The sequence below is a fragment of the Suricata suricatta genome, chromosome X, assembly GCF_006229205.1.
Source record: "Suricata suricatta isolate VVHF042 chromosome X, meerkat_22Aug2017_6uvM2_HiC, whole genome shotgun sequence".
NCBI lineage: Eukaryota > Metazoa > Chordata > Mammalia > Carnivora > Herpestidae > Suricata > Suricata suricatta.
The window spans coordinates 61,692,767-61,706,501 of record NC_043717.1 but is presented as its reverse complement, the minus strand read 5'-3'; the positions used below and the strand labels follow the sequence as shown (position 1 = coordinate 61,706,501).

The window sequence follows — 13,735 nt, the reverse complement described above, 5'->3', positions numbered from 1 at the left end:
CTTTTCATCTGCATTTACAACGTGGCTGTTTTGTACAAGAGGTCTAACCTTTAGTCTTGGCTTTCAACATGTCTTCCTCACTAAGCTTAATTATTTCTAGCTTTTGATTTAAAGTATAAGATGTGCAAGTCTTCCTTTCACTAGAACACTTAGAGACCATTACAGAGTTAATAATTCACCTAATTTCAATATTATTGTGTCTCAGGGAATAAGGAGGCCTGAGCAGAAGGTAGAGACTGGGGAACATTGTTTGGTGGAGCAGTAAGAATATAAAAAACATTTATCAATTAAATTTGCTGTTCTGTATGTATGGCACAGTTCATGGAGCCCCTAAACAATTGCAATAGTAACATCAAAGATGATTGATCACAGATCACCATAAAGAATAGAGTAAAAAATATTGAAATATTGTGAAAATTACCAAAATGTGATGGAGAGATACTAAGTAAGCAAAATGCTATTGGAAAAATGGTACCAATAGACTTGCTCAATGCAAGGTTGCCACAGACCTTCATATTTGTAAAAAAAAAAAAAAAAAAAAAAAAAAAGAGAGAGAGAATGCAGTATTTGCAAAATGCAGTAAAGCAAAGAACAATAAAATGTGCTATACCTGAATGTTGGTGCAGTTCCTAAGGCACCTTTATGGCTATACACATATTTTTTAGTCATAATCATTTGATAATTATTATACAACATTAGATATATATCTTAGTGGTTCCTCTCTCTGTAAAGTACATTTGGTGTCATGGACATTCAGCAGCAACAGGGAGTTAAGAGGAATATGGAGAATGCAGTTTAGGGAACATCTTAAGCCCACAAATGTACTTCTAAGTAATGTGATAGTTGAATAGTCATGGTTATCAAAAGAATATTTGTTTTGAGAACTTGTAGGCATTTCCTGAATTGGCTGTCAGTGTGACATCACCGGTCAAAATCTAAGCATAGTGCTCACACATAAAAGTGTAAATTCGGCTTTATGTTTTGGCAAGTATTTTATATATGAGAGGATATAGGTTTCTCAGACTGAAGATTAATTTGAGAATTAATATTGAAACCTTTGGTTTTATGGAGAAACATTGACCTGATTGTCATTTTAATTATAAGGCCATTCAATGTATTAGTAGTGTCTATAGCATATCAGCATACTGCATATCAATAAACATTAAATAATTTCTTAAGTGTTTATTTATTTTGAAAGAGAGAGCACTAGCAGGGAAGGGGCAGAGAGAGAAGGAGAGAGAGAATCCTAAGCAGACTTCCCGCTATCAGCACAGAGCCAGATGTAGTGGGTCAGTCTCACAGATCTTGAGAGCATTACCTGAGCCAAAATCAAGAATTGGGTGCTCAACCAACTGAGCCACCCAGACCTTCCAATAAACATCATTTTAAAATAATTTTCCATTTTACTTTAAATTCTAGGTTTCTAGTTTTACTAATGGAGCCTTTAAAGTAAATTGAAGACATTCATTTAGAAACATTTTGGTATATGTTCGGCTACATTATTGACATATTACTTTGCTTATTTCAATATCTTTCAGATTTGTAACATTTATTTTTTTTATTTTTTAATGTTTTATTTATTTTTGAGAGAGAGAAACAGACAGACAGACAGACAGTGTGAGCAAGGGAGGGTCAGAGAGAGAGGGAGACAGAATCCGAAGACAGGCTTTGGGTTCTGTCATCACAGAGCCCGACGTGGGGCTCAAATCCACGAACTATGAGATCATGACGTGAGCTGAAGTCGGAAATGCCCAACCAACTGAGCCACCCTGGCACCCCAACATTTTAAAATTTTAACACTTTATAGCTATTGCTTTTACCCAGTATGAATAATCAAAATTAATTTAATATGATGTTTTCAAATACTGAAGTGCATACAATTCAGAAGTAATAAGCCATAATTGAATCCTTTGAAAGTATTAAGTGAAGAATTTAACAAATATTAAAGATATTTGAATTATTTCTTGTCTATGAATTAATTATATGAATGCAACATATGTGATATATAAGTATATAAATAATGCAGAAATTGAATGTTCAGGCACATGTATATGTTACATAATTCAAATTTTGTTCTAAAATCCTTAAAAGCTAAATTTTTTTAAACATCATAGAGTTTGGAAAAAGATAATTTGGAAGTTAGTAAACTCTAATGATAGAAGAATGAAAATGATATCTACCACTTATGACTAATATTTTATTTCTAATTCTTAGATTTCCATTTTGACGGTACCAGCAGAGGAAACAGGAACTTTTGCTGTTCGGGTCATTGAGTTATGTTCTTCAACAATGACATGCATGAAAGGCACATGTAAGCATAGTAGAATCTGGTTGTCTTGTGTGTTTGTTTTGGGAGTAGAGGGGGACAGTCATTGATAAAATTCTCAGGGTTCCGTTTATAGGTTTGCCATATCGTTACATATTTTTTAATTTATATCCAAGTTAGTTAGCATATAGTACAATATGATTTCAGGAGTAGAATTCAGTGATTCATCCCCTACATATAACACCCAGTGCTTATCCCAACTAGTATCTTCCTGAATGCCCCTTGCCCAACTAGCCATTCCCCCACCCACAACCCCTCCAGCAACCCTCAGTTTGTTCTATTTAAGAGTCTCTTATGTTTTATCCCCCTCCCTCTTTTTATATTATTTTTTACTCCCTTCCCCATGTCCATCTGTTTTGTATCTTAAATCCCACATATGAGTAAAGTCATATGATATTTGTATTTCTCTAATTTCGCTTAGCATAATACCCTCTACTTCCATCCACATTGTTGCAGATGACAAGATTTCATTCTTTTTGGTTGCTGAGTAATGCTCCATTGTATATATGTACCACATCTTCTTTATCCTTTCATCTGTGGATGGACATTTGGGCTCTTTCCATAATTTGGCTATTGTTGATAGCACAATGGTAGTTTGTAAGCAACATGTCTGTTTCTCCAAACCCTCAAGAGTACTGGTTATTATCAAAATTCCTTTGCCAAATTGAAAGGTGGAAAATGATATTTTGTTTAAATTTGTTTTTAAAGGTGCATGAAGTTGAAGTTTTGAACATTGGATATTTATATTTCTTTTGTAAATCCCTTATTCCTTCCATTTATTATACTGTTTATTATTTTCTTACCAACTTACAAGAGCAATATAAACATTACCGATATCAACCCTTGATTTTAAGTGTTGCAAGTATATTTCTTGGTTCATTCAGTATTCTTTCAAAAGCATGGGATAAGTAGAGGACATTATTTTAGGTCTTGTGAGTAAGACACAAAATGATGAAAAAAAATTCCTGATCTCAGAAAGCTTTAAATTTACTGGAGAAGAGAAAAACATCAATAACTGAAAAAACACAGCAGCAAAGCAAAGCAATGTAACTTAAGAATACAAGCAACAAAGGGCACTTGGACGGCTCAGTCAATTGAGTGTCTGATTCTTGATTTCAGCTCAGGTCATGATCTCATGGTTCATGAGATCTAGCCCCATGTCAGGCTCTGTGCTGACAGTGTGGAGCCTGCATGGCATTCTCTCTCTTCTACTCTCTCTTCTCCTTCCCTGCTCTCACCTTCATTTCTTAAAACAAATAAATAAGCATTAACAAAAAAGAATACAAGCAACAAGTGATAAATGCAGGAAATATCATTGTGTTCTAAAATCTAAAGAATCCTTCAAGAAAAATAAGGGGCATTATCCTGTCCTTAAAAATGGTATATAAGAGGAGGAGAGGAGGCTGGGAAGATGGCAGGGTAGGAGGACCCTAACCTTGCTTCATCCAATGGATACAACTAGATAACACTCACATCAGCATATATAACCCAGAGAACAATCTGAAGACTAGAAGAACAAACTAAAGGTAGGGAAGAGGTCATATTGAAGAAGGTAGGAAAAGCAAAGATACAGTGTGAGAGTAAAACAGACTGCAGCCATCCTAGGTGGGGACGGAGACTGTGGTGCAGAAAAGGGGGAGGAATAGACTGTCACACCAGGGGACCTGCAGAGGGAAGACAAATAGCCATAACATTTGGCTTCAAAAGCAAGAAGGGCCGAATTGTGTGAGTTCTTATAACAAGCGGGATTAAAAGCTTTGAATTTTAAAAATCACCGGGCTCTATTCTGGAAGAGCTCAGAGAGCATTAGAAAGTGGAGACCTTGCTCTTAAGGAAACAGCACAAAAAACACCACCCTGCAGAAATAAAGCATGGAAACAGCAATTTGAAAAATGTCTGTGGCAGATAGAAGGGAGAGAACTACTCATCTCAGAGGTTGGCCCACAGAGGCAAGGAACACAAGGGAGAACCTTCCAGGAACAAAGGAGCTAGCAGGTGCCACTTCCCTTCCCTGCCCCCAGCATAAACACACCACTACCTACCGGAAACAGCACATCAGTGACAATCAATGACACTTGCTACCTAACTTGCTTACACCAAGTCCCCTTTACCCCACCCCCCAGATTTTGATGGATCTCCCCTTCCCATTCAGGCTTGCCTTCCACCCAGGTGCTGCAGGACCTCTTCCCCAGAAAACCTGTGCAAATCCAACACCTCATTTTCTGACCCACACATTTTGTGGGAACTCAGTTACAGTGGTAGCAACAGCAAGTCTCATTTTATAAGAAGACCACACACTTTCTGAAAATGCACCCCACCCAGCTGGGACCAAATGCCATACAACATGCAGAGAGAGCTCCTGCAGACAACTAGACTGAAGGAAAAGGAGGCCACGACTCAACAACACGGGATAGGCAACACACATAGAAGCCTCTCCCTGAAGTGCCTGGCACTGGGCAGCAAAGAACACTGCACTACAGAGCACTGTAGACCCTCTTCTTCATAAGACTATTGCCTTCAAGAGCAAAAAACATAAGTAACATTACTAATACACAGAAACAGACACAGAGTTAGACAAAATGAGGAGACAGAAATATGTCCCAAATGAATAAACAGGGCCAAACCTTAGCAAGAGACCTAAGCAAAATGTATATAAAGAATATACCTGATTGAGAATTTAAAGTAGTGATTATAAAGATACTCACTGGACTTGAGGAAAAAGTGGAAGACATTAGTGAGACCCTTAACAGATGGAAAAGAACCAATCAGATGAATTGACACAAAAATGAAATTAAAAATACACTTCATGGGATAAAGGGCAGGCTAGAGGAAATAGAGGAAGGAATTAATGACCTGTAAAACAGAGTAATGGAAAGGAATCAACCTGAATAAGTGAGACAGGAAAAAATTACAGAAATTGAGGTAACTCAGTGACTCCATCAAACAAAATAACATATTACAGGGATCCCAGAAGAAGGACAGAAAAAGGAGCATAAAATTTATTTGAAGAAAGAATAGCTGAAAACTTCCATAGTCAGAGGTAGGAAACAGATATCCAGATCCAGGAAGCTCAGAGATTCACCAATAAATTCAATGCAAGCAGGTCCACACCAACACATGTAGTAATTAAAATCGAAAATAGTAGGGGAATCTGGGTATCACAGTTAGTTAAGCATCTCACTCTTGATGCCCATCACCCTCTGCACCTCCCCCCTGTCAAAATAAACTTAAAAAAATCAGCAAGGGTGAGGTGCCTGCACGGCTTAGTCAGCTAATGTCCAACTCTTGATTTCGGCTTAGGTCATGATCTCACAATTCGTGAAATGGAACCCCACATCATGCCCTGCATTTGACAGCACAGAGCCTGCTTGGGATTCTCTCTCTATCTCTCTCTCTTCCCCTCCCATGCTCAAACACTCTTTCTCTCCCTCTCTCTCTCTTAAAACAAGTAAATATTGTTTTGCTGTTGTTAAAAAGTAGCAAGAGGGGCACCTGAGTGGCTCAGTCAGTTAAGCGTCCAACTCTGAATGTTGCCTTAGGTCATGATCTCGTGGTTGTGAGAGGGAGCCCCGTATAGGATTCTCCTTGGGATTCTCTCCCTCTTTCTCTCTCACCTTCCCCCATTAGTTCTCTCTCTCTCTGTTTCTCTCTCTGTCTCTCTGTCTGTCTCTGTCTCTCTCTCACCTCTCCCCCTCTTTTTCAAAATAAATGAGCATTTTCAAAAAATGCAAGAGAAAAGAATATTATTACATTACAAGGGAAACCACATAAGGCTATCAAGGGATATTTTAGCAAAAACTTTCCAGGCCAGAAGGGAGTGGCATGATATATTCAAATTGCTGAAAAGGAAAAACATGAAACCAAGAATACTTTTGCCAGCAAGGCTATCATTCAGAAAAGGAGAAATAGTTTCTCAGGCAAACAAAAACTAAAAGACCTCATGACCACTAAACCAGCCCTACAAGCAATGTTAAAGGGGACTCTGAATGTAAAAAGAAAGATAGTAAGTAACAGTAGGAAAACTAGGAAGCACAAAAGTAGTAAAAGTAGTATAAGTAAAAAAAATAAGTATATCACAAGGAGAAGAAAGGGAGAGAAAAGAACTACAAAAGCAACCATAAAGAAGTGACTTCCGGGGGCGACTGAGTAGCTCAGTCGGTTGATGTTTGACTTCGACTCAGGTCATGATCTTACAGTTTGTGAATTCGAGTCCCGCATCGGGCTCTGTGCTGACAGCTACCTCAGAGACTGGAACCTACTTCAGATTCTGTACCTCCCTCTCTCTCTCTGACCCTCCCTAGCTTGTGCTGTTTCTCTCTGTCTCTCAAAAATAAATAAAAAACCTAAAGATTAAAAAAAAAAAAAGAATTGACTTCCAACAGTATAGGACTTCCAGTACTACATTGAATACAAGTGGTGAGAGTGGACATCCTTGTGTTGTTCCTGATCTTTGGAGAGAAGCTCTCAGGTTTTCAGTATTGAGTTTGATGTCTGCTGTGGGTTTTTCATATAAGGGTTTTATTATGTTTAGGTATGTCCCCTCCAGAACTACTTTGTTGAGGGTTTTTATCATGAATGGATGTCATTATTTGCCAAATCCTTTTTCTTTGTTTAGTGAAATGATCATATGGTTTATATCCTTTCTCTTACTGATGTGATGTATCAGTTTGATTGATTTGTGGATATTGAACCACCTTTGCATCCTGGTTTACAACTTTTTCAATGTGTTTTTGGATTCAGTTTGCTAGTATTTTGTTGAGCATTTTTGCATGTGTGTTCATCAGAGATATTGGCATGTAGTTTTCTTTTTTGTGGTGTCTTTATCTGTTTTTAGTCTCAGAGTGATACTGGTCTCAAAGAATAAACTGAACATTTTCCTTCCTTTTCTTTTTTTTTAATACTTTGAGAAAAATAGTTAACTTTTCTTTAAATGTTTGTTAGAAATTGCCTGTGAAGCCATCTGGTCCTTGGCTTTCGTTTGTTGGGAATTTTTAGATTGCTGATTCAATTTCTTTGCTGGTAATCACACTGTTCCAATGGTCTATTTTTTCCTGTTTTGATATCCATTTGCCTGATAGAGCCTTCTTCATCCTCTCACTTTCAATCTGCAGGTGTCTTAGGTCTAAAATGGGTCTCATAGGCAGTATATAAATGAGTCTTTTCTTATTATCCACTTGTCACCCTGTGTCACACCCTGTGTGAATGTTGTTACGTTTGATGGAGCCCCTGAGTTCCCTAAGTCGATTCTTGTTTTGCATATTTGTTTTCTTTTTTCTCAGCTTGATTACTTTCCATTACTCTGTTTTCTAGGTCATTAATGTATTACTGTGGTTTTTCTAGCCTGCCCTCCATTCCATCAAGCATGCTGCTAATTTTATTGAAACCTTGAACTCCAGTATGTTATTTCTTATATGTTTTAATGATCTCACTCATGTCTTCTATTCTTTTGTCAAGTCCAGTGAGTATCTTCATGGATATTACTTTAAATTCTCTATCAGTCATGCTTTATCTGTTTTCCTTTAGTTCTCTGGCCATGGTCTTGTCTTATCTTTCATTTGGCACAAATTCCTCTGTTTTCTCATTTTGTGTGTTAATGCCTTCTTGTGTGTGTTAGCATAGTCACCCTGTCTCTCCTGTTCTTAAGGGTAATAGCCTTATGAAGAAGAGGTCCTGCCACACCCTCAGTGCAGTGTTTGCTATTACCTGGGGCCTGGCACTTCAGGGAGTGTCTGCAATGTCTGTGTGCTCTGCTCTTTTGCTCTGCCTGTCTTATCCTTAATGTCATCGGCAGAGGCTCTCTTTGCCTGTTGTGGATAATGTTTGGTCCTTGTTCTGAATATGATGAGTTTTAACTACATGTGCTCTGGTCTGCTTATGGAATGAGACCTTTCAATAGCACTGCTGGAACCAAGCCCCTTCAGAACTCCTGGGTGAGGAGTTGCAGTGTGGGCAGGGATTTGGGCCAGTCTTTTGTGGTAGGGGCCCTGCCTCGCTGGGACTGACACTAGAGTGTCTTGGAAGGTTAGTTCCACTGGAGCGTGGAGGGAAGGAGAGCCTTAATTTAAGAAAGTCAAGTTGTGCTGTCACTTCACTGGTTCCAGCAGAAGGCTCTGTGCTTATGCTGAGGGCTTGGGGAGGAAAATGGTACCTGCCAGAGGGGATTCTATGAATATTGCCCCCCTGCTACATGCTTTGAGATATACAGATAACCTGCCCATTCTGTTGCCCTGGGGCCCTTCAGATCAATGTTTCCATACTGTATGTTTGCCAGTTGTTTACCCTCCCTTCTTTTTAACAGCAGTGCAGTGTCCTCTAATTCTCCCCCAGACAAGCCCACTTACCTTTAAACATACAGAATTTTGCCCCACTGGTTGCAAGAACTGACAAAATTCGACCCATCTCACTTTTCAGACCAATTGCTATGGGGATTTGTTTTCCCCGTGGGCTCCCCTGTGTGTTAGTCCATCTCTCAACTGTGGCTCCCTTCTCACCTCAGCAGCCATGGTCTGTTTCTCTCCCAAAACATGCCTTTACTTCTTACCTCCTTTAATATGGCTTCTTCTCTACCTTTAGTTTGGACTTTGTTTTATCAGTCTTCAGGTCAATTTATAGAGTATTTAGGATAGCTTAGTAGTTGTGTACTTGTATTTGTGGGACAAGGAAATCCTAGAGTCCTTATGCTCTGATGACATCTTCCCCTTCCATGCATCTTTTCTGACCACAATGCTATGAAACTTGAAATTGACCACAAGAAAAAAAATCTAAAAAGAGCACAAATACATGGAGGTTAAATTACATGCTACTTAGCAATGAATGGGTTAACAAAGATTTCAAGGAAAAAATAAAAAAATACATGGTATCAAATAAAAATGAAAACATATCAGTCCAAACTTTTTGGTTTGCAACAAAAGTGGCTCTAAGAGGGAACTGTATAGCAATACATGCCTACCTCAAGCAGCAAAAACAATATAAAATAAAGAACCGTGGGGCACCTGGGTGGCTCAGTCGGTTAAGCGTCTGACTTCGGCTCAGGTCATGATCTCACAGTTCATGGGTTCAAGTCGGGCACTGTGCTGACAGCTCAGAGCCTGGAGCCTGCCTCCGATTCTGTGTGTCCCTCTTTCTCTGCCCCTCCCCTGCTCCTGATCGATCCATCGATCTCTCTCTCTCTCTCTCTCTCTCCCCCTCTCCCTCTCCCTCTTCTCTCCCTCCCTCCCTCTCTGTCTGTCTCTCAAAAATAAATAAATATTAAAGAACCTAACCTATACCTAGAGGAGCCTCCAAGGAAAAACAAAACCGAAAACCGGCAGAAGAAAGGATATAAAGATTAGAGAGAAATATATAACATAGAAATATAAACAAATCAATGAAACTAGGAGCTGGCTCTTTGGAAAAAAAAATAAAATTGATAAATCTCTAGCCAGACTTCTAAAAAAAAAAATAGGCCTCAAATAAAATCATAATTGAAATACCACGACAGAAATACAAGCATTTCTAAAGAATATTCTAAAAAAAAAAAAGTATGCCAATAAATTGGACAACCTAAGAGAAATGGATAAATTCCTAGAAACATATAACCTACCAAAACTGAAGTAGGAAGAAATTGGAAATTTGAACAGAGTGATTACCAGCAATGAAATTAAATCAATAATCAAAGAACTCTGGGACAAGAGTACTTCACAGGTGAATTCTACAAAACATTTAAAGAAGAGTTAATTTCTTTTTTTTTTTTTATGGAAGTATTCTAAAAAGTATTGGGGCACCTGGATGTCTTTGTCAGTTAGACAACCGACTTTCACTCAGGTCATGATCTCACAATCCATGGGTTCGAGCTCCGCATTGGGCTCTGTATTTACAGCTCAGAGCCTGGAACCTGCTTCAGATTCTGTGTCTCCCTCTCTCTTTGCCCCTCTCCCGCTCACACTGCGTGTCTCTCTCTCTATCTCTCTCAAAAATAAATAAAATCATTTAAAATTTTAATAAGTAGAACAGGAAGGGAAATTTTTAAATTTATTCTATGAGGTATCACCCTGCTAACAAAACTAGATAAAGTCACCACAATAAAACAAAACTAGAGGCCAATATATCTGATGAGGATAGATGCAAAAATCCCCAACAAAATACTAACAAACCAAATCCAGTAATACTTTAAACAAACAAACAAAAAAAAACATTTACCAGGATAAAGTTGGATTTATTTTCAGGACAAAAACAGTGGTTCATTCTCTGCAAATCAGTAAACATGATAACTCACATCAATGAGAGAAAGGGTACAAACCATATAATCATTTCAGTAGAGCAGAAGAATCATTTGACAAAGTACAGTATCCATTCGTGATAAAAAAAAAAAAACCCTCAACAAAATAGGTCTAGAGGGGACATACCTGAACATAATAAAATTCTTATATGAAAATCCACAGCAAACATCTTATTCATTGGTGAAAATATGAGTGCTTCTCCTCAAAAATCAGGAACAACACATGGATATCCACTCCCATCATATTCAACATAGTACTGGAAGTCTTGCCACAGCAAGCAGACAACAAAAAGAAATACAGGCCATCCAAATCAGTAACAAAGAAGTAAAACTTTCACTATATGCAGATGACATGATACTATATATGGAAAACCTGAGAGACTCTACCAAAAAAATACTAGAACTGAGAAACAAATTCAATAAAGTTATAGGATACAAAGTCAAAATGTACAGATGTCTGTTGCATTCCTGTACACTAATAATGAAGCAGCACAAAAGGACATTAAGAAAAGAATCCTATTTACAATTGCACCAAAACCAATAAAATATCTAGAAATAAACTTAAGCAAGGAGGTAAAAGTTCTCTGGAAACAGTAATAAAAGAAATTAAAGACAACACAAAGAAATGGAAAGGCATTTCAGGCTCATGGGTTGGAAGAACAAATATCGCTTAAAGTTTCTATGCTACCCAAAGTAATCTACATATTTAATGCAATCCCCATTAAAATCCCAGTAGCATTTTTCAGAGATCTATAAGAAACAATCCTAAAATATGTATGTTACCATTAAAGACCCCATACAGTGAAAGCAATCTTGTTATTTTATTTTGTTTTGTTTTGTTTCAGTGTAGTTAACATATAGTGTTATATTATTTTCAAGTGTAAATAGTAATTTCACTTTTGAAATGAACAATTTCATACATCATCCAGTGCTCATTGTGACAAATGCACTCCTTAATCCCCAATCACCTATTTCAGTCATTTCCCCACACTCCTTCCCCCTGGTATCTATAAGTTCTCACTAGTTAAGAGTCTGTTTCTTGGTTTCTCCCTCTCTCTCTCTCTCTCTCTCTCTCTCTCTCTCTCTCTCTCTGTCTCTGTCTCTCACTCTCTCTCTCATTTGCTCATTTGTTTGTGTTCACATACGAATGATATCATATAGTTTTTGTCTTTCCTTGATTGACTTATTTACTTAGCATTATACTGTCTAGCTCAATCCATATGTTGCAAATGTCAAGATTTCATTCTTTTTTAATGCTGAATAATATTCCATTGTGTATATATACACTACATCTTCTCTCTCCATTTGTCTATCAGTGGACCCTTGGGTTGCTTCCATAAATTGGATATTCTAAATAATACTCTGATAAATACAGGGGTGCGTGTAGTCCTTTGAATTAGTTTTTTGGATTTCTTGGGTAAACAGCCAGTAGTGCCATTATTAGATTGCAGGGTAGTTCTATTTTTAACTTTTTGAGGAACCTCCATACTGTTTTCCAGAGTGGTCTCACCAGTTTGCATTCCCACCAACAGTGCACAAGGGTTCCTTTTTCTCCACATCCTCACCAACATCTGTTGTTTCTTCTTTTATTTTAGCCATTCTGACAAGTTTGAGGTGATATCTCATTGTAGTTTTGATTTGCATTTCTCTCATCGAATCTTGAAAAGAAAAAGAAAACTGGAGGTACTACAATTCCAGGCTTCAATTTATACTATGAAGCTGTAGTAACAAAACGGATCCCCAAAACATGTAGATCAATGGAACAGAATAGAAAACCCAGAAATAAACCCATGATTATATGGTAAATTAATCTTTGACAAAGGAGGAATGCATATACAATGGGAAAAAGATAGTCTCTTCAATAAATGGAGTTGGTAAAACTGGATAGCAAAAGGTAAAATAATTAAACTGGACCTCTTTCTTTCATCATAGACAACCATAAATTCAGAATGGATTAAAGACCTACATGTAAGACCTAAAACCATAAGAAATCTAGAGAGGACAGGTGGTGATTTTTCTTATATCAGCTGTAATATATGTCTCCTGACACAAGGGAAACAGGCAAAATAAACTACTGAGACTATATCAATATAAAAAGCTTTTACCAGCAAAGGAAACAATCAGAACTATATGACAGCCTATGGAATGAGGAAAGATTACTGAAAATGACATATTTCATACAGGTTTCCTATCTTAAATATATAAAGAACTTACACACCAAAAACAAAACAAAACAGTTTTAAAATGGGCAGAAGAAATGAAAAGCCATTTCTGCAAAGAAGACATACAAATGGTCAATGGATTCATGGTAAGATTCTCAGCATCACTTATCAGGAAAATGCAAATCAAAACTACAATGAGGTATCACCTCAAACCTGTCAGAATGGCTAAAATTAACAAACTAACGGTATTGGTGAGGATGTGGACAAAAAGGAACCCTTGTACACTGTTGGTTAAAATGCAAATTATTGCAGCCACTGTGGAAAACAATATGGAGGTTCCTCAGTTAAATATAGAACACCTCTACAATCCAGTAATGGTACAGCTGGCTGTCTACCCAAGAAGTACAAAAATAACTAATTTGAAGGAATACACACACCTCTGTATTTATTTGAGTATTATTTATACTAGCCAATTTATGGAAGCAGCCCATGTGTCCATAAAGGAGATGCGGTATGTGTATGCAATGGAATACTATTCAGCCATAAACAGAATGAAATCTTGCAATTTGCAACAACATGGATGCAGCTACAGAGTATTATGGTAGGCAAAATAAGTCAGAGAATGGCAAATACTGTCTGATTTCCCTCATATGTGGAATTTATGAAACAAAACAAATGATGAAAGAAAAAATGAAAGAGTGAGAGAGAAGTCAAGACTTCACTATACAGAACACACTGATGTAATCAGAGGGGTGGTAGGTTGGAAGATTGCTGAAATATATGATGAGGGTTAAAGAGTACACTTATGATGAGCACTGAGTGATGTACAGATTTGTTGAATCCCTCTATTTTTTACCTGAAACAAGTATAATACTTTTTGGTAACTATACTGGAATTAACATAAAAATATTTAAGGGAGAAAATAAGATTGTGAGGAAGAAAACATGTCCATCAGCTTCAGAAATGACCTCATTACAACAAATATACTGG

General features: G+C 37.4%; 1 protein-coding gene across 4 annotated transcripts in view; it reads left to right on the top strand.

Moving 5' to 3' along the window:
- The window catches only part of CHM (CHM Rab escort protein), a 236,416-nt gene that overhangs the window by 175,666 nt on the left and 47,015 nt on the right, over positions 1 to 13,735 (top strand). For all 4 annotated transcript variants that reach the window (XM_029930787.1, XM_029930786.1, XM_029930789.1 and 1 more), the window contains one exon: positions 2,215 to 2,311. In XM_029930787.1, the coding sequence (XP_029786647.1) occupies positions 2,215 to 2,311 (97 nt within the window). The remainder of the gene's footprint in view (positions 1 to 2,214; positions 2,312 to 13,735) is intronic.